General features: G+C 44.4%; 1 protein-coding gene across 1 annotated transcript; it reads left to right on the top strand.

Annotated features, from left to right (window-relative positions):
* The first annotated feature begins 573 nt into the window (after positions 1-573).
* Positions 574-20,186, top strand: tead1b (TEA domain family member 1b). The gene is made up of 13 exons (XM_068750427.1): positions 574-769; positions 9,671-9,735; positions 11,345-11,407; positions 11,498-11,560; positions 13,344-13,355; positions 14,617-14,748; positions 14,929-14,975; positions 15,061-15,122; positions 16,008-16,132; positions 17,026-17,199; positions 18,887-19,027; positions 19,120-19,272; positions 20,073-20,186. The coding sequence occupies exons 1-13, from the start codon at positions 613-615 to the stop codon at positions 20,184-20,186; spliced, it is 1,308 nt and encodes a 435-aa protein (XP_068606528.1). The 5' UTR covers positions 574-612.
* Positions 20,187-21,102: the final 916 nt, after the last annotated feature.

The raw sequence follows: 21,102 nt of genomic DNA, 5'->3' as shown, positions 1-21,102 counted from the left end.
GCATTAATGATGCTTGCTCTTGCGTTATGCTCCCGTCTGTAAACTCTCTTTTTTTGTGTGATAGCTGCAGGTCTGCACCGTATTATTTTAATTATCTCGTCACCTTCTCTATGTAGCTTGCGTCTGATCGGGTGTGGCTGACTGCTGATGTGAGCTCTACAGAAGAGTTGCAACAATGCTGGTTTTCCGTTTATAACACATTTATTACTCAAGCTCCCGACTGTCAGCCGCAGTCGAGGATGAATTGCCTTTTCTCAAGGGTACCCGAGCAGAGCTGCAAACACGGGAAACATCAACTGCTGCTCTAGAGTCTCACATTCCAGATTCATCACTGCTCATTTCAATTGTTAAACCTATAACATCCGCTGTAAGTCAAGTCAACAACATTCTGGATGCTCTCCACAGCTTTGGCTGCGTCTGCTCCATATTGTGATGCCATGCTATCATTGTTTTTGGAATCGGTTTGCTGCTCTACAGTGGAGACTGACCGTTGGGGTGTCTCTTTGGAAATTCCAGGTCTCTCCCTAGTATCCTCCAGGCCTCAGCTTGGAGAGCTCAACCGCCACGATTGATCCCAGCAGCTGGAGCGGCAGTGAGAGCCCTGCCGAGGACATGGAGAGGATGAGCGACTCAGCAGACAAACCCATGGACAACGATGCCGAGGGGGTGTGGAGCCCTGATATTGAGCAGAGCTTCCAGGAGGCCCTAGCCATCTATCCTCCTTGTGGACGCAGGAAGATCATCCTCTCTGATGAAGGAAAGATGTATGGTGAGTACATGAGTGTGAGTTGTAGAGTCGCAGACTGTAATTAGGGGGAAGTGGAGAGCTTTGGGGAACACAATCTGCCTGCTAGTAAGAGGCAAACTACATGTTTTAGCTTGTTTGCTTAATTCCTACAATTTTGTTTTTTAAAGAGCAGGTGTTTTGTTTGATCCTTGGGATGTAGTACATAGAAATAGACTGACTGACACATTTTGATTTCATTGTTTGTGTGACTTTGCTGCAGATTGTTTTAATGCCTAACAGAAAGACAAAAGCGGCTTTTGACAGCTCCTTTAAATTTCTGCAGAAGCGTACAAAATGTCACGCTATTCCTTTAAAAAGAAGACGGATGCATCGATGCCAGGCTCTGTAATGAAATATTTCAGTGTCGCCCGTCTTAGATTTATCAGTGATGGGCTCTGGGATGAGCAAATGTTTACGTACACACAGCACAAACTATTAGCAGGTAGCAGATGGTGCAGCGGCTGCCGCCAGCTGTGCCACCTCTCCTTCCTCCTATTTCCAACCGTTTCTGGCTGAGTGATGTCATGGAAAGAGGGAACATTTTTCTCTCAGTGGTGTTGGACCGTCTCGCAGCCTGTCAGTGTCAAGTGAGAGCAGAAATCCCAGTTGAGCATTTTCTTGCAGCTGTCGCGTGACCCTAGCAACCAAACAAAATGTAAATTGTAGTAGTTGCAGCGAAGCCCTTCAGCTGCCACCGCAACGCTCAGACAGCCGGACCCGGCCTGCTGCCTCCTCCAATTCCCTCGTCTCCACAAAGAGCAGGGCTTCCAGAGACGCTCGTCTCTGTGCCGTGGGTTGAGCGCCACAGTTTGTCTATCATGCCAGATCAATGTGCTCCACTTCTCATCCGCTGGACTGAAAAGATTGTTACTTAAAAGCGATTCAAGGCCTTGATGACAGAAAGCATTTTGTTTTGTGCTCTTGAATCCACCTGAAGAGACGACTCTATTCTTGCAGGGTTTCGTCAGCCAGATGTGCTCTGGATCTGGTCAGCAGCAGAATAGATGGGTTCTCTTTCCTACTGGTACCGAGTCAAAACGTGACACGGCCGCACGTTTGTGCCAACACTACACGTTATTCATCTGCATCCAGGTGCCAATCCAATCCATATTAAAGTAGGACAACCTTCATCCAGTGTATTTTGGATGGTGATGAGATGTTAAGTCATGACTTAACGACCTCGGCGACTCCCACGGGGTTAAATATGTGGAACTCCCCAGCAGCCGATCAGAACTGAAGCATCTCGGATGAGGGGAGACACTCTTTGAGCTTTTTCCTGCGAGTCCACAGAGAGCTTCTTCTGAAATATGTCCAGATTTTGTAAGCGGACGTCACAACATGCATTTTTGATGTTGTTTGTGACGCTGATGTGCATTCCCATATTTCTCTTTTTTCAGAAGTAAACACATTCCTGTGCTCTCTAGTACAGTGTTGCGTTGACGCTCCCTTTACGTGGTCTGTTCAATACAAATGTTTTGTTCTTTAACCTTAAAGTGTCTACCCGTAACTGAAATGTTTTGCAGATTCTCTCCGCAGTATTTCATTGATCAATGGAAATATTGTCACGAAAAACCGTATTGAATTTGTCGTCAAAGTAACCACTCTGTACGTACGGCGCTGGAAAAGTTCTACAGATTTTAAGCACATTTCTGAGCTTCTACAGCTGACAACTAATATGAACTTCCCAGACGTCCTCAGACGCATCGTTGCGAGGATTACGCATGCTTTAAAGATGAATGCAGTCTTTTACACCAGGACTCCAGATGGACGCAGTGCCGCTAACGGACTCTTCTGGACTCAGAGACAATTTATAACCAAGGAAGTGGTCCTCCATGCTGCTGCGAAAGATTGATCTGTCTACAACATCCATTGGCTTGTGCCTTTGAAAAGCAGCAGGGATGAGCTAACCTTGATGAGGATCCACCTGATTGCGATGTAATCCAGCAGCATGCCGTTCACCAGAGCCTCAGACTGCCGCCGCCTCTCATGGCATCTGGGAGGAAATGTGGAAACTAGGAGATAGGTATTTTTGTGCTTGGGAGACCCTGGGGATGGCGTAGTGTTCCATACACAACGCTCATCACCTGAAGAGCCGCCCCGAGTGCCCTTAGGCCCTTTGTTACCCTGGGGTAGAGCCTGGTTAATTAGCAACAGTTTCCATAGCAACTGTGTTGCGGCACAAAACAATTTCTAATTTCTCCTTCTGAGCTTATTGTGCTTACCTGAAGTGCTCCGCGTGTGCCGAGACCGGCGTCGGCTGGCGGCGTGCCGATTATCCGAGGCAGCAAGGAAGACGCGGCATCCATGCGGCGCATCACGCTAACCCTGTCACGCGGTTTTACTGTTAAAAAGTACCGCGTGAAGCGAAACGGACGTGGGGGTTCACCATCTCACAGCCGACGGCTTTAGCCTGCGCCTGCATGACTCGCGCTTGGCCGCATTCATTTATCCCTCAAATGGAGTCGATAAACGAAACAACACGCTTCGCTCAAATTGTATGTTTATTCATTGAATTATGTGTCTGCGCTTGGCCGGCCGGCTAAATGACACTGGTGAGGGTTTTTTTTTTTATGTGCTGAAAAAGGAAGTACAAATTTTCTCTCGTGCACTGAAAGAAATATGTAAATAAATACTCTAGACTATATCACACCCGTCATCTATTCAGTATTTTAGTGCTGAATAGATGACGCCACGCCCCGCTGGAATTATATTGTGATACTTTTCATGGAATGAATCAGACTCTGATTGAACAGTGGCAGCAATCATGCCGTGAATTGCGCGTCGTAAAGTAACGCAGACGCCTAACGCTGGACACGCCGCCTCCGTTAACATATGTCTTTAGCATTTCCTATTACGCCTCTGCTATTTGCCCGAACATCTTTCCCCGTGCTCCTGCCCAGACCCCTTCTGTGGCAACTAAGTGGCACTTGGTTTGCAGAGATGCCAAAGAGGAGTTAGATATAATGAGCAGACCTGGCTTGCCCCTGATGTCCCAGCACCGTGCTCCTCTGGGGCTCGTCTCATCAGGCCGAGCATGCTCTGAGACGGAGCGAGCGGACCTGAGGCCCCCCCGCTGGGCGGATAATGAGGAATTCTGGGATCAGCTCAGGCTCCCCGAGTCACCTACATTCACTCAGAATGGATTGTGAGGAACTTCATTGCAGGAGAGGCTTCACACACCTACAGCGTAATCTCTCATTTGTTCCGCTGCCATTGTCAGAGGCAGACGACTGTGTTTTCACACACAGACTAGTGGAAAAAGTCCAATTATTTTATCACTCCCTGAAAAGGAATTGCTGTTAAAAGTCTAAAAAGCCTCCATGCAGGTTTGATGAGCACATGAAGACGTCTTCTTAGGTCTTTTTTTTTTTTTTTACATTTTAGGGTTGGGGCAAATTGGCTATTAATTCACTGAGGTTTGCTGTAGAGATTTTTCAACTTGACACAGTGCAAGCATCAAATGCGCTTGCCGGTAATAGGAAAAGGTCAATGGGAATAAGTTGACATGGTTGTACAAGTCCTCTGTCAAACCGGTTTTTACACGCCTGACACTCACACTTATTGACGTTAATGCAGTATTTGTACAGAGACTTGTTCCTAGCAGATGGAACGACCATGAGAAAGATGGCAACTAAACAGAAATGTCATTTTTCTCTGATTGCCTGGGTATGAAACCTACAACCTTGGATTACTACAGTCTCGTATTAGCTAGCCAAAGCCCATGTTGTTGAGGACATCATAGCGCCGTGTGAGTTTGGGTTCACACCACTCTGCTCATTGGAAAGACCGGTGCTGCTGAACCCGACGCTGACCAGCCTGGGATGTTAGGGAAAGGAGATGGAACCGTGGAAAGCTCGTACATTTGCTTTCTCGACTTGTTGCGGCGTTTTTGCATGATTTCTAACAGGGTCTGTTTTACACCATACATTTGCAGAAGCGATTGGAAAAGACGGCACGTGAAAAGCAGCAGTGTGTGTCTGTGATTTTCCTGTGAGTTGGCAGCGATGGCTTTCAGGAGGACATGGGGTGTGTCCCGGCTCTGAGGTCTGTGGAAGGCCCTCTGAGGCGGGCTTCTGGTTTCAGGTTGCACGTTCCCAATTGGCTGCTTTTGTTCCACTAAAACGCAGAGAACAACGCTGGGCCTTTTAAAGATGCAGTGTCACTTTCAAGCTTCAAGGAATCATCTTTTTGTCACTGATTACATGACATTCCATTGATGAAACACTTTTGTTCTGATGAGATCATCTCATTCTGATGGGACCATTTTGTGTAATCAACATATGAATGGAATCTGAATGCCAGTGTTATTCTCTGGTTTCAGCATGCAGGGACTCACTACACTCCAGTAGCTTCCTTTGCAGTTTTTTTTTAAATAGGAAATGTCTCTCAACGCTGAACGCCATCCCTGGAAACAAAGGCAGTCTGTATCCACGAATGTTAAAATGATGGCACTCTGCACCAATAGGAGTAGTCTTATTATCATCCTAGAAATGTAACAGTAAATGCATATTTATTATGTCGTAACTATCTGTATTTCCTTTTATGTTCTGTTTGGAAACGTACTTTCCAAACTCAAATTAGATTGGAACCTGCGTTTGCGACTCCCTCCGTTTACGTCCTGTACGATTACTAAGAACGTCAGACACGAGAGCCAATCACAAGCGGTTTGACTTTTCATTCATGCGCATTGGCCACTGCCAACATGCCGTCCTTTGTGCTCAGATGCTGAATTGATCTGGAGAGATTGAAAATATTGATTTGACTCAGTGTCTTACTTTGTCGTGGAGGGGGGGGGGGGGGGGGGGGCGTCCTGACTCTTAGCGCTGTGTTCACACGTTGGCCTCACCGCACAGCCAAGTTCCTCAGGAGACTCGTAATTACAGCCATCCCTTCAGATTACTCCAGCAAGCCTGTCCAACTGTGGCTTCACTCCCTGGTCATTTATTCCATCCCTTCCTCTCTCCTGAGAGGCACAACTCAACGCAATGACCAGGCCAGCCTCCGCAATAATGTACGTGATGATGAACACAGTGGCTCCTAATTGATAGAGTGATTCAGACAAGGGCTGCCTGTGCAAATCGGTCCCCTGTGTGTATATTGCTTGGAGTTGGGACTAGGGGGGTTTCAGCGCTGGACTCATTTGAGAGGCATAGAGTGGGGAGAGGACGCAGAATGGGTTGGACCTGCTGAGTGATAAAGAGGCTGCCCCCCCAGCACCATCTGAACACAGGCGCGGTTCAGCAGAGGTTGGCTGCTGTAATCCTCTCAGTGTCTCCAGGAAGGCTCAGGTTAGTGACCCGCTGCTTTGTGATGTCGTGTCAGATTTTGAGAGAACGCCTCACCTTTAATCCCCCACTGTTCAACTAACACATTAGCTCAACCACTCCTGACCCAGCCCCATCCAATAAAGCCTTTTATCCAGCTCAATAAGGTCATATGAAGTTAAATATTGATTTCTTTTTGGTGTGCAGAGGGGTGGGGGGGGGGGGGTTTAAAGAGCTGTTAATTACAGCTGCACACTGCATTGTACGCCGAATTTAATTTTGCAGGGGCTGGATTTTTAAGCCGTAGATGCAATAAGTGTTTTTCCATCTGCCAGATTTTATGTGCATTAAACTCTGGAGTGGTAATGCTGCCGGATATTTTGATTGAAGGAAGAGAAACATCTGAACATTACTAAACCCGGATGGAAAACCAGGTCAGTCAATGATCTTTGTGATTGCAGTTGCAGATGTTGCTGCTGATCGTATTTGTACTCCTGTTTTATATTGAGAACTGATAAATACTGATCGAACTGAACAAGCGCCCTGCCCATTCTCCTTTGTTATTCGCCAGTTCAGAAGTATTAGATCCAGAGACAGCTCTGCAACAGAAAGGTGTGCATGACAACGAATGAGAAGCTTTAATATCATAAATAAATGTTTTTATAAAGAGATGCATCATAGTTACAGTTATTTCCTGTGATTGTTTCATTTATGTAAGTATTCTAGCCAACAGGCGTTGGGATTGTTCAGTTTAAACTTGTGATGAGCAGATGGTGGCCCGCAGCCAGACATTACATCCTCACAATTGTAAATCTAATTATGAGGTGAATGAGCTGCTTAGCGGAGGTCTGCGCTCTCTGAGCTCTTTTCTAGTTTCTACATGTTTAAGCTTTTATAATTAATGTATTGCATTATATTACATATTTTCCTGTGACATATTCGACACACAGGAATGTAGTCGACAGCATCGACTTCAGTTCCTCTGCTGAACTGATGACCTTTGTTTTCCTTCCTCTAAGGTCAGCTCCGCTTGGCAAACAGGGGTTTGATAAAGCTTTCTCCCCCACAAACCTGGACGAATGCCTTTGTATTGTTGATTTAGACTATTGTGATGCTAATATCTGCCTGAGACCATTGAGTCATCTATCAAAAATGACAGGAAGTCACACACACACACTTACACACACACACACACACACACACACACACACACAAAATGGCACTTAACTTTCAATCACAAGAACAGAATAGGATGACTTGTACAGGGTTGTAAATTCATTTTAATTCAGATGGATATTTTGATTATTGTTTGATGATGTTCTTGCTGAATTAAACAGAAACAATATAGGCGTATAACGTAGCTGAGTAAACAGTTTAATACTCACAATATAGCAAAAAACATAAAGCGTAGTATTCCAAGAACTCACATTTGGAAGAGCAAATACTTGGTTTCTGTGAAGTGACATGTATGTATTTAATTATTTCTGTGACATTTCAGATATTAGATGCTTACTTTCGAAATATGCAAAGAAATAGGACATCAAATCGCAGCTAGCATTGCAAACCAGCACAGGCTCTGCTATTTCTAGCCATGAATCTTTACTGTGGATCCTCTCAAGCCTGCTGTATGGAAAGGATTTTCGATATAAGCGCCGATTCATCATATTAGAGCAAGTGTTGATGAAGAAGAACTGAATAAAGGGTTATTGATGGGCCTGTCCTTCCAGTCCTGCATTGTCACAGGGCTCCTCCAGCTTTACAACACAAATCTGTTCAGGGGTCACACTCTGAATGTTGAATCCTTTCCCTGCTGCTTTGAGTGACATGCCCCCCCCCCCCCCCCATGAAGTTGTTGAGTTGTTTAGTCTCAAATGTTTGTTTTTTTGCAGCACAAATGCAAGCCAGTAAAATAAAAATAAAAATAACCCTGACTAGCCAGGGCCCATTGAGCCAGCCTGGTATAACAAATGAATTATTCAGCAGTCAGCAAGCTTCCAGATGACTGTTTGTGTGCTTTGATCTGGGAATCAGGAGTTTGCATGAATGCCTGTATTGTCATGTTCTGCCTCAACGCTGTGTGAATTATTGAAAATAGCGCAGTTCCCCCCCCCCCCGCTTCATGGTGTTTACACTGCAGGACTGGACAGGTAGACTGGAATTGTAAATCCCCAGATGTTGTTTATTTATCCTCTGAGGTCACATGACCGAGTTCACTCAGGCTGGCTTCACCCAAATGTTGGGTGTGAAAAGAGCTTTGAGGCCAGCCTGCAACGAGCTGCAGGTCAAAGTTAAAGCCTATCTCCACTCAGAACAGCTGAATGTGCAGGTGTGGCACGCACGTATCCAGTTCTCATGTTGGGGATAGGTTTATGTCCCAAAGCCGGGATTATGTCCATAATGGGATTTAAATTCAGGCTTCTTTATCCAGAACAAACACAAGGACACTCGAGCTGGAGATCACATGAGGCTGCCGCTGTATTACTTTGTGTTTACAACAAGCAGACAGAAGCATCCATCAGCATTTTTATGCAGCATGTCTGCATTTTCTTTTTTTTTTGGGGGGGGGGGGGGGGCGTTCTCTTGTGCTATGTCACATTCTTTTGACTCGTATAACAATAAAGTGCATTCTCCTCTGCTTACCTAAGATACGGCTCATTAGCACATTGCATTGTGGTCCCATTGTGTCGCGACCAAAAGTACGATCATTAACTGATAATGAAGTGCACGTTGAAAAATGTGTGATGGTCGTGAGGGAGGGAGGCATCTCACACAGTATTATTGCAGGTCGGTGGCATTAGTTGGACACGTAATTAGACTACCGTACCTCCTTAGCTATTATTTGTGTGATCGTTTTGGTTGACGGTATGTTATTACCATGTAAAAAAAAAAAAAGTAGGGGACATGTGCATCACTTCAACAAATGAAGTATGGTCAGAAATATGTTTGGAGCAGTTGTTATTTGGAAATCTCTACACAGCTATGCTTTAATTAGGATTTGATAAGAGCTACACTGTTTTAAAGCCAAGAGATGATTCAGTGTCCGTTATTGTCTGTAATGAATGTATGAAGAGGCTGCTTCCTTTCAGTGATCGTCCTTTGAGCAGAATGAATTTGATTAATTTGAAAGGCTGTGCTACTGCTGCTAGATCTGGTTTATTGAAGGGACATACCCGCTGTCTGATTTACATGCACATGACAAATAATGATAAAAATAACAGTTTCTAAAACCTTAGAAAAGTTTCATTTTATTCATTGAAATTTAACCAGACAGAAACAGATTTTTTTTTTTTGTTGATTTGTGGATCAGTTTATTTTTTGGTTGTTTTGATTTTCTTTGCATTACCAACGTAGACAAAAACAAGTGGTTATTTGATTTTTGTTTCAAGCTCGTATCCAATCTTTCTTTTTCTTGGGCAAAATTCTTTTTTAAACAATTATTAATCTGAATATTTAAATAAATAATAATCTGAAAAAAACAAGAGCAAAAATTTACGTTCTGGGCTATGATTAAATGTTGAAGAATCTCTAATCTGATGAACAGGTTTTTTTTTTCTGCCCCTTTGATACTCTCAGTTTATCTATAAATTAAATAGCATTTCACAATGTCCTGTTTATGCAGGTCGGAATGAGCTGATAGCCAGATACATCAAGCTTCGGACCGGAAAGACAAGGACTCGAAAGCAGGTAAGACGCCGCAGAGCCGCCTCGGTTGCCTGAGCGTCAGAGGACTGTCACGTCTGAACGTGTGCAGGCCGCTGCCTTCGGTTCTGCAGTGGACAAACCAAGCTAAATGGAATAGCACAATGCTTTAAAGCACTCCGGGAGACGTCTGAAGTGCAGAAGGTCTCTCTGCTGCTGCACAGATGACCTGCGTTATGATCTACCCAAAAAAGGCCGCCACCTCTCCTTGTGCTTCGTGCACATAAACACTTGTAGTTGTTGCAGGCTTGTAAAAGAGCAGCTTCTTCTTTTACAAAATGTAATTTTGTTGCAGGGATCCTCCTCCTGGTCCAGGCTAAAACTTGTATTATGGCATGTAAAAGCATAAATATATATCAGTGCCATCTTTGATCAAAGAGAATATTTGCTGTCAGTATGGGAGAATGTAATCGGTCTTTTGCGACGCCGTGTGCTCTGCAGACCCACAACTCTCATCAAAGAGTTGATCTCAAACTTCTGAATCACAATGAATCATGTGAATATAATATAACTAAACTTATATGATATTATTAGTATTACATGCAATATTATTAGTTTCCCATCCCAGGAACTCTAGCATGAAATATATCAAACAATACGTGTGATCCTCGTGTTCAGGTCGCCTGATAACGGCGCTTTAGAGACCCACTGACTAATGCTGCCTCCAAGCAGGACGATGCAAATTGATCAATCTGGACCAGAAAGGCTGCTCGGTTTTTCTTTCTGAGACAGAATCAGAAACGGAGAGGAAAGAGTTGTTTTCTTACAGGTGTTCTGGTTCTCACTGGTGTTCTGACTGGTTTATGGTTGAAAAGTGACAATGTCCACGGTTTTTGACTATGGCTTAAACAAGTGTTTTGAAAATGTTTTGTTGGGATTCTGGAAAGTATGACTGGATTAAAAAAAAAAGATATTTAAAGCCTAAAAGAAGTTAATAAAAAATTACAGTATACCCTTTCATTATTGTTTAGTGTGGTAAATATTTTCTTGACCGTTTTGTGTTCTAATACAAAAATCCTCTTATTTTATTTTGGTCGACCAACCTCCTAAAAGTTAAAGATGTTGAATTTATATACTTATGATACTTTGCATCTTTAATCAAAAACTGTTTTTGAACTTTGACAGTTGGTTATGATTTTTCTTTTGGTTTGTGAATCACATTGTTTCATCACGGGGTAATGTGTCCACTAGGATTGTATGACCTCTCTGAAAACTGCTACTTGCACTCCTGAAAACAAGAAGGGGCAATATTCAATCATTTTCAAAGATGCAGATGCCCGAGGTAAACTTGGCCTGTGAAATGCATCGCCCAGCTCCTGTTCGAATGCCAAATTAACCGATTCTCATTCAGCACAATGCAGATCACATCTGGGTCCTCTTAAATTGTGTTAAACCGGCCTGCTTCCTCCTTAATCAGTTCACTTAAGTAATGACAACACAGCTTAACAGTTTTCTTTCATTGTTAGCTTGCTATGTGCATTAGACGACCATCTGTTGTTCACATGACCTCCTTCAAATGTTTTAGTGAACAAGGAAATACATAAATCCAGTCTGTGCTTTATTTTTATTTTTCATTTTCTCTTTTTTAATGGAGGTGTCTAGTCACCTACAGGTCTTAGCAAGAAAGAAAGTTCGAGAAATCCAAGCTGCCATTAAGGTACGTCTGGCTTTGCCCAGTTGCAGTGGGCTTTTCATTGCTATGGTTACAGGCTGTCCCTTTGTCTTCCTCCCCTCCCCTACCCCACAGGTGTCTAGTCACATTCAGGTTCTTGCCAGAAGGAAATCTCGTGAGTTTCATTCCAAGCTAAAGGTATGCGCTTTTCTGCTTTTGGGCTTGCTGGCTGCTGTGCATCTTAACCTCCTGGTTCCTGTGGCGAGAGTGAATGCCTGCTGCTCCATTCCCTCTAACCCAAATCCTCTGCTGACTGACGTCCGTTCAGGTTTCCTCCCCCCCCCCCCCCACCTCTCCCATCACCCTCTCAATCCATCGCTCACCCATACTCACGTTTCCTGTCAGTCCTGTTTGCTTCTCGCTGTATGAATGTGCTTTTATTGTGTTTCCTTTTGCTGATCATAGATGCTCAGATTTTCACTTAGAATATGGCTTATTATTTACATTAACAAATGTAAATTGTACAATTATACAGGAGCCTCTTAAAAAAATGTATTTGGTAGATATTGGCAAGTAGCTTACAAAAATGTTGGCAAACAGTCTTTATGTTATTTGCCGATACAGTATTTACATGGCTAAAGGTTAGCATATGCATGTTAATATTAGCTAGCATGCTAGCATTTTTAAATATTTTAGCATTGACAAATACAAAATTTGACATGGCGTTGAATTTAAAGTAATGGATCACCAAAGCAATTACAATTCAGCATGACTATACGAAAGACGTTTAATGAAAGCCTTTCACTTCTTGATATTCACTCAAAAACTAAAACAACCCCGTTGCAAAATCAGACGGATCATTCAAGTCAATAAGAAAACAATCATTGTAAACCAGAGGGATGGACGGATTAAACTTGTCCCCTCAGGTGGAAAAATATTTCTAAATGAAGTCCATGAAAATTGATGATAGTTTTGTTCTTGATCTTTGACAGACGTTTAGACGAGACTGTTTAAAAAGCCGCCCCGTACCCGTACGACAGTCCCATACTTGTTATCTAATTATCTTTCTGAATAAAGTGGAAAACCCAAAAGAGAAAGTGTAGAGCTGTTGGGAAGCATGCTGCCATTGGCTGCTGGAGAGTGGCTGAGCGCTGAGGGTCGGAGGACATGGATCTGATGGCGGCTGGCTGTTTTCTGCAATGCCCTCTCTGCTTTCTCCTTCTCCCTTTGATCTGTTCTAACTCCAGACCTTCACAATGCCGTAGTTTTCCTCCCTCCCATTTTGGATGCGGCCATTTCAAAGCGTTCCCTCCCATTATTTCAGCTTTAAAAAGTCACAGAAGAAAGCAGAACACAATGGGGAATAATAAATCATCTGTTATTGTATAAAATGCACCTCTAATTGCAGGTATTTTATGTAATAGAAGCATGTATGTGAAAGGACTCTGTTCATGTACCATTTTCTCTTCTGATGTGGCTAACTATACATTTTGATTTAAGCACTTTGCTCCAGTTCTAGTATGAGTTAATGGCCCTTGTGTGTGTGTGTGTGTGTGTGTGTGTGTGTGGAGAAACTGAGTCAGATAAGCTGCTAGCTACATGAATGGCCTGTCTTTCAAGGGCGCAGACGGACGTCTGAAGAAAAACAGACAGCTTTTGTATGAATCCTTGTCTTTCTGGTTTAAAGCAGGGCCACAGCCATTAAAACCTGTTTCTATGATGATTCCATAATATTACCATGCTAGCTCAGGTTGAAATTTAAGATATAAGTAAAAATATGTTATATCTTTTTACTGAGATATTGAGAGGTTTTTTTGCACATATTTGTTGTTGTTCTGTGTGAAGAATCCTGATTAATCTAGAAGTGTTTTCACCTTTGTTTGGATCTGTAACGGACTTTTCATGCTAAAATGGTTTAATGCATTGAGTCACAATAAATTCAGTACTAATCTGCAGTAAAACAATCTCTCTTCGCATTTAGGTCACAAGTATGGTAAGTTGTTCTTCTTTGTTGGTGCTTATCCTGCTTTTTTGTGCACTGCCTCATCCTGCAGCTGTTATACTTGTCATTATTTGCTCCTGCCGTAGTGTCTCGATAGCTGCTGCCGGCCGTCTTCTTGGTTTAGTGTTTGGCTTTGTTTTCTTTGTGTCATCACAGTATACAGCTGGTCCTCATTTAATGACGACTCTGAGTTACGACAGGCTTTCGGAAATGTAAAAGTATGCGTTTAGCGACAAAGAATCGCTGTTGTGATGAGCGGAATGCACCTGCAGCAGAGTCAGTATGAGTGTAAATGGCTTGTACATATGCAAATATTTACAAAATTTCATTCCTCGGTTCATCTTGGTGTCCACTTTATCCACCTTCCGCGGGTGTTGCTGGCGCCTATCCCAGCTTCTCTATGGTCTATATAAACCGGAAGCGTCACCAGCGCATCGCGGGGTAAAACATTTTGCACGGGGGGGGGGGCTTTGTCTAACGATGGAATCGTTCAGCGACGGGATCTTCTAATGCAACGCCGTCGTTAAGTGAGGAGCAGCTGTATTGTTTTTACCGCAGCCCGACTCTGCCAGCATGCTGCTGCCGCCGGTGAATCTGCATGGGCTTTCTAGTGTGAATGAGCTGGTCATGCTTGCGCCACTATTTACACCGACAGCAGGGTAGTTGAGAATTTAAATGAGTTTGTTTACGGGCATTAACAAATGACTACATGCACAACAATATACAATGTGCAGTGCAATTCCAGAGGGCTTTGTGGATTAATATTCCAATAATGAAGCGCAGCCATTTACAACAAATGTCTGTATATCTTTATCATTTACAAAACAAAAACCTCGTTGGTGTTAAAGCCCTTGGAGTCGTGAAAGACTCTTATACGAGTGTCCTTCTGTTTAACTTGAAGATTCTTACCAATGACTTCTGAAATCCAGCCTTGACAAAAGTGCTGCTGAATTAGTTTTGTAAGTATTGCTGCCGTAGATTAGTCAACAACAAACATTTTGTTTAAGTGCATACCTCCACCGACCATTGTATGTCGGCATTCCCCTGGGATTGTTTGGTGCATTCCTTTGAAAAACTCAGCAATTGTAAACTCTATTAAATGGCAACGCAGACACATCTTCCTTTAACCTGCTTCTGTTGCTGTTGTGAGAGGTCAGCGGCGCTTTTAATGTGTTGTTAGGAGTCTGGTAGTTGCCCCCCCCCCCCCCTGCTGTCTGTGTGAGTGCTAAGCCTTTTGTGACTGCTGTTAAAGGACCAAGCAGTGAAGGACAAAGCCCTGCAGAGCATGGCCTCCATGTCCTCGGCTCAGATCGTCTCTGCCACGGCGATCCACAACAAGCTCGGACTGCCAGGCATCCCTCGGCCAGCCTTCCCTGGAGCAGGGGTAAGACCCTGGATGGCACCACCGCTGTTCATCCATCCCGTCCGGATACACCAAACAGCCATGTGACCAACCACGCAGACACCTCGGACACAAGCCAATACACTTTGCGTTCACTGGTGAAAATGAGTGATACTGACTGCTCACCGTTGTGTGTTCTTTGTTGCCTGTTCGTGTATTCAGTTGTGGCAGGGTATGATATCCGCCGGTCAACCGGGATCCTCACAAGAGTAAGCAGCGAGGGGCTAAGCTCATTCAACATATTGTGCCGTGGCAGTGGGTTTTTTCTCTAATCACTGTCATTTTGTGTTCCAGTATTAAGCCTTTTGCGCAGCAACCCTACCCCATCCAGCCAGCGGTCACTACACCCATTTCAAGTGAGAATTTAAGCAACTGTGCAGCACACTTTCTGCTACCGCGAAGCTGAATCTGGAAAAAAAAAAAAATCACCAAAAGTTTGTCTGGCTGTAAAACAATCGTGTCGACGAGGAGAAGTGAAAGTGCTCATCGCTTATAAGTTCTTTATTATTGATTGTAGATGATCACGTGTTGCAGGAAACATTCACTTTTTAAGTCTGAAACACTTTTTTGCTGTTGATGCAACAGCTGATGGTGTCAGGGCACAGACAGGGAGGACCCAAAAGCACGACAGGAGAAGAGGAATCCTATTAATCACACCGGGTAGTCAGTCCAAACCAGCAGATCCTAAGGGGCAGGCGCAGCAAAGGTCCAAAAAACAGGCAGCGTTCAGAAACCAGGCAAACCAGATCAACCGGGCAGACGAATCCGATGGGTCAGGCACACAGGCGGAATCCACGAAACAGGCTAGGCTAGGCAGGCAGGTAGCGTGCTGGAAAGCAGAGTCATGTCACTAACAATCTGGCAGTGAGACGCAGCATCAACAGAGGCTAAATAGAGTACGAGCTGATGGGAGACGAGTTGCAGGTGACGACAGCAGCACAGGTGACTGGAATGAGCTGATTGCAGGAGGAGGGTCTGAGAGGACAGGAGAGGTTAATGCTTGGGAAAGCACACAGACCCGCCTCACGCCGCGGCAGATGGAGACACGTCAGTTATTTGACATTAAATGATATCATCTTATATGAAATGAATCAGAGGGCTACTTTAGGATTCTTTTATAACTGGTATTTTCCCAGTTCAATGTGTGTTTATTATTATAGCCAATGACCTGACTGTATAATAATAATAATAGAGCTGGGGTTTCAACGAGTGACACTAGATGGGGGTTTTTTTTGTCGCAGGTTATGAGCCCACTGCTGTTCCTGCACCGACGGCCCCAGCGTGGCAGGGCCGCTCCATCGGCACATCCAAACTCCGGCTGGTGGAGTTCTCCGCCTTCTTAGAGCAGCAGAGAGACCCAGACTCAGTGAGTGAAATATCAGTCGTAGCGTTCGTTCCCACCTCTTATCGCCGCCCCTTTCCTCTGTGAATACGCTGGAGCATTTTCCCAGGCAGTCGGCTGGAGAGGAGGCTGGCTTGTAGGCACGCCGCGTGACAACCTGCAGAAAGCTTTCTAATAATCGCTTCTGTCGAACAGGATGCCACAATCGTGTTTAGACTGCAGCCTCCGGCTCATGGAGATGATCCACAGACTCACTGACTGTTACTTTACTCACCAGCTGCTCCAAACTCACATTTCTCCTTTGATCCAGCCCTATTTTTAATGTCTTACGCACATTTCCTGTTCACTTTTCGGCGCGGCACAATAACGACCATCCGTCTTATATTCAGATAATGCTTGGCATTGTTGCCTTTGCCCCACATGTTGAAGAGGTTCTGCGCGCTTTGAAAGTCACTTGACACATGACGGGGATTCAATCAGTACTGCCAGAAAATCAGATGTTACTGAGTCGCTGATCCCTTTCTGCTTTCAGGCAACAGAAGTTTGAGGTTTAACAGGCCACAATTTGATCTATGGTTTGGAATATTGACTTTCATGTCTATGTTAGCCTGATAACTATTTATCCACCGCTAGTCTTTGGGTAAACGATTTCACCGTGTGGTTTTACAACCTGTGACGCGCGGGCGACGTCTGCCTCAGTCACTGCGCTCTTACCTGTAATAAGGTCACAACAGAAGGTTTATATGAAGCTGTCGGGTGATCCCAGAATTTCTTTTTTTTTTATGCAAATGAGTGAATCAGTTATCAGAAAAAAACATTTTTTTTCACACTTTGTGGATATCAATTTGTGATGCTGTTTAAACAGACCAACGTATATGAAAGCATATTTCTAATACTGTATCTCAACTCTTTTTCAGTACAACAAGCATCTATTTGTACATATCGGACAGACAAATCATTCCTACAGCGATGCCCTGCTGGAGTCGGTGGACGTTCGCCAGATTTATGACAAATTCCCAGAAAAGAAAGGAGGGCTGAAGGAGCTGTATGGAAAAGGTCCCCAGAATTCTTTCTTTCTCATCAAATTCTGGGTGAGTATAATTTGCCAGCCACACTTATGAGTGTCATCGAGCTGTGTTGGTTGGGCGTTCTACGCTCTTAATATCAGTCCGACCGTAGGCGCGTTGTAAATCCTGCAGCGTCCGCCTGCTCGGGTTTATCCTCAGTGAATGACTGTAATCAGGCTACACAGAGAAGATTGCTCTCTTCATGTTTGCAGAATGCTCTCTGCTGCATTTGGACTCGAATAGCAGGAGAGCTTTTGATCAAAGCACCCACTAATTCAATGTAATGTCTCCAAACAATGGAGTGACCTTGTTGGACTCCTAATGGCTGTTTAAACATCGCATGTATTTCCTCCCTGATGCAAAATGCTAACTAGCGGCAGCCAACAAAGTGGGACCGCATGCGCTCGGACCAAGTCCCCTCAAATTTCTTTTGAAGTTACCGGCCAATCTGAATTTCAAATGAAAGACGGGATCTGCACAACAATGGGCGTGCAACTGCTTTGCTTAATGAATGAGGAGAATGTTGCAGGAGGATGTCTCCTCTTTTTGTATCCGTAATGAACAGGATGTCGAGGGCGTGGAAAGGCTGATCTCCAGGAGGAGACCCGCTCAACCTTGTAAATGGCTCTTGTAGCGTAGCTTCATTTAATCCTCTTTAGAATCTTCTGTCTGATGTGGACACATTACCATGACAGACGTGGCTCAGATATTCTAATCTCCTATACAAGCATAATCTTGACGGTTCTGTTCAGACAAATTCTTATTGCAGAGTTTAATTCAAATGTTTAGCCTTCGTGTTCGAACCAAATCCTGAAATTCTCTAAAGGCACAGACACCGTCTCACTGCCACGCAAAACGAATACAGTAATCAATAGAACACACTCAGCTGTTTCATGCAGGTTACACAGGAGACTAATCAATACTTGTGTGTTCTGCCTTTAAACGATTGCAGTTGTTTTGTGAGACAAATTTCATTTTGATAACATTCTAATTCTTTTCAACACAGACTGAAGAACCACATCATTAAATTAAAGGTTTGTTGGGATTAGCGAGTCTCTGGTCCTGCCGTCCATGTGGATGTTCTTAGAACACACATCAAAACACCGGTGCAGAACAAGAAGACCCCTGACGGTGTTTTAATGTTTCATCTGATCAGTGCACACCCCAACGAAGACCTGACAAACACGATATATGTAGTGTGTGTGTGTGTGTGTGTGTGTGTGTGCGTGTACTCATGTGTGTATTCTGAATTTTCTCATACATGCATTCTCTAGATAGAAGTTCTGATTGTGTATTTCATAGTTCTGTATAAAAATGCAGCTTTACAAAAAGAAAAAATGATTTTGCGCTGTGGTGAAGATGGAACACAACGGATTATTCTCATGGATGGCCCTTGACAAAGGTCGCTGTGGTACTTTGGATAATCCATTGAATGGTTTGCTACCCTTCCAGATAATGTGGATGCATTCACTGGTTAGTGTTTACTGACAGAGCTTTCTGCACCAAAACGTTATCATTCAGTCGGTTTAGCTTTTAGAAGTGTGCTTTCAGGTGTGAAGGGCTGCGATGACTAAAGTCTTTGGCGCCAGTATTTGAGTTCTTGATCCTGTGACGCAGCGTCTACCAGTTTTACTGGTTTGCGCAGCGTCATTATTGTGTGCATTGAAGCTTAAACCCAGCGTCGCGCTCTCTTCTTGTGATTGGCTCCCAGGCCGACCTGAACTGCAACATTCAGGATGACGGTGGGTCCTTTTACGGAGTCACTAGTCAGTATGAGAGCTCCGAGAACATGACCATCACGTGCTCCACGAAGGTCTGCTCCTTTGGGAAGCAGGTGGTTGAAAAAGTTGAGGTATGTGAAACTCCAGTATTTCCATCCTGTGACTCAAAACGGTTCCTGTTGCGTATTTCCTATTTCCTGATGTTGCTTTTCTCTCGCCTCAGACTGAATATGCGCGGTTCGAGAACGGACGCTTTGTCTACAGAATAAGCCGGTCTCCCATGTGCGAATACATGATCAACTTCATCCACAAGCTAAAACACCTGCCAGAGAAATACATGATGAACAGCGTGCTGGAGAACTTCACCATCTTATTGGTAATCGCATCGTCACTCGGAGTGTGTGTGTGTGTGTGTGATCCCTCTGTTTACGGCTCCAACAAAGGGAAGTGTGAGGGGTTGACCGGGCGTCGAGGGGAGTTCCCCTCACCGGGCCTGCATTGCTGCCATTCCACAGGGGATGAAACTCCGTGTGAGGAGCCTCATTATCTGCAGGGGGATAAGATGGGGCCGGGACCCCCGTTACTCCCCGGGGTCATTCATCGCTACGGGAAAGCGCAAACCAAATCAAAACACTGACGTAGGATCGTCACGGATGCAAAATGACAACCAGGGCCGAGAGCGTCTCCAGGCCAACGCAATCGTGGCATCAGTCTCATTTTTTAAACAATTACTCTACGTGAAAATGTATTCCTGTTCAGAGACGGGATGTTTTAAGACATCCAGAGCAACAGCTTAAGCAGTCGGTGTACCTTTTTAAGCTTTGCGTTCACACACTAAAGGATATTTTAGACTGTTCGCTGCTGAATAAGACTAAAATCTTGCTTTTACACATTTCCTTAGACACAAGCTCTTGGTTTTTTTGTCCATGATTTTTTTATTTTCAGTACATTATTCAGTCTTCTCGTTTGCCTGCGTCGACACAAGATCTTCCGCTGGGACGCGCAGCTCTGTTATTTTGTGAACGAAAATGATGTTTGAACAATGTAGTTAAATGAGATGCCACGATACGAATGTTGCAGCACGTAAATGAGAATGTGGACTCATCGTTATGGGTGGGATTCTGTTAAAGCGGTGACTACTTCTTCACCTGACAGCAAGCGCCTCTTCTCTTCCAGGTGGTGACAAATAGGGACACCCAGGAGACGCTGCTATGTATGGCTTGTGTGTTTGAAGTTTCGAACAGCGAGCACGGCGCCCAGCATCACATCTACAGACTGGTGAAGGAATGAGCGGCTCCGTGCGCCGTCCCTCTCGACCTCCTCCTCCTCACAGACTTATTAACCTCAAAACGAGTGGCAGTGCCTCGACCTGAAAGTCACACTTGCGATGCTTTTTTTGCTCACGCCGTTGGGTGGAGCCGGTTGTTAAAGATTCGTGTCTGTTGTATGACTGCAGCTGTGATTTGCGGTACAGTTGTTATGTGTTTAAATATGGGAATTCATGTTTAAAATATGTTACGTTGGACTTTGCTGGGTATAAATGTGGCCCTTCAACAATCATTTGCTGGGTTCATTCGGTAAACGGAGTTACGCGCGCCGTCTCTTTCTACCCTGTAATGCAGACTGAGAAAAGGAACCGTGGCGCCGTGGTCTGCGTGACATCTTGAGTGTTTTCAAGGTTTGTAGTTCAGAACTCTTTTCAGCATACTTACTGTCGATCTGCAGACACAGCCAATAGACTTTCCAAAGAAACAAAACTAACACGACGCGACAAAGCAAGCGGTCTCCGACATTGTGGTTCCCGCTGAAGAGCGTCTCGGTGTTTCGTGCTTTTTATCCCCGTTGAAGCACTCCGCGTCTTAGACGCTAACAGAATGAATGCACTGTGGGGAAAAAAAATACATCAAATGTCAAACATCAGCCTCTGTGAATGCAGGAAGTCGAGTCTCTCTGACAGCCGATGCTCAAAATGATCGAATCTCCCACCCTGTCTAAAAGCACTTTGTTCCCTTTCCTGGACCTGCAGTGATGTTTCCTGACGGATCAGTGGTTTTAGGGCATCAGCTTAAACAGTCATCGCACCACATGTCACCTTTTTAAACAGCAGATCTCCTTCAGTGTGCTGTTGCTTTGCTCTCCTGAGAGACTCCGGGACCACGGTGTAAAACTCCAAGCCAAGCGTTGCTGCCTTTCCGCACCATGTTCG

The sequence above is a fragment of the Brachionichthys hirsutus genome, chromosome 1, assembly GCF_040956055.1.
Source record: "Brachionichthys hirsutus isolate HB-005 chromosome 1, CSIRO-AGI_Bhir_v1, whole genome shotgun sequence".
NCBI lineage: Eukaryota > Metazoa > Chordata > Actinopteri > Lophiiformes > Brachionichthyidae > Brachionichthys > Brachionichthys hirsutus.
The sequence above is the reverse complement of the archived record's forward strand: the minus strand, read 5'-3'. Positions and strand labels throughout refer to the sequence as shown.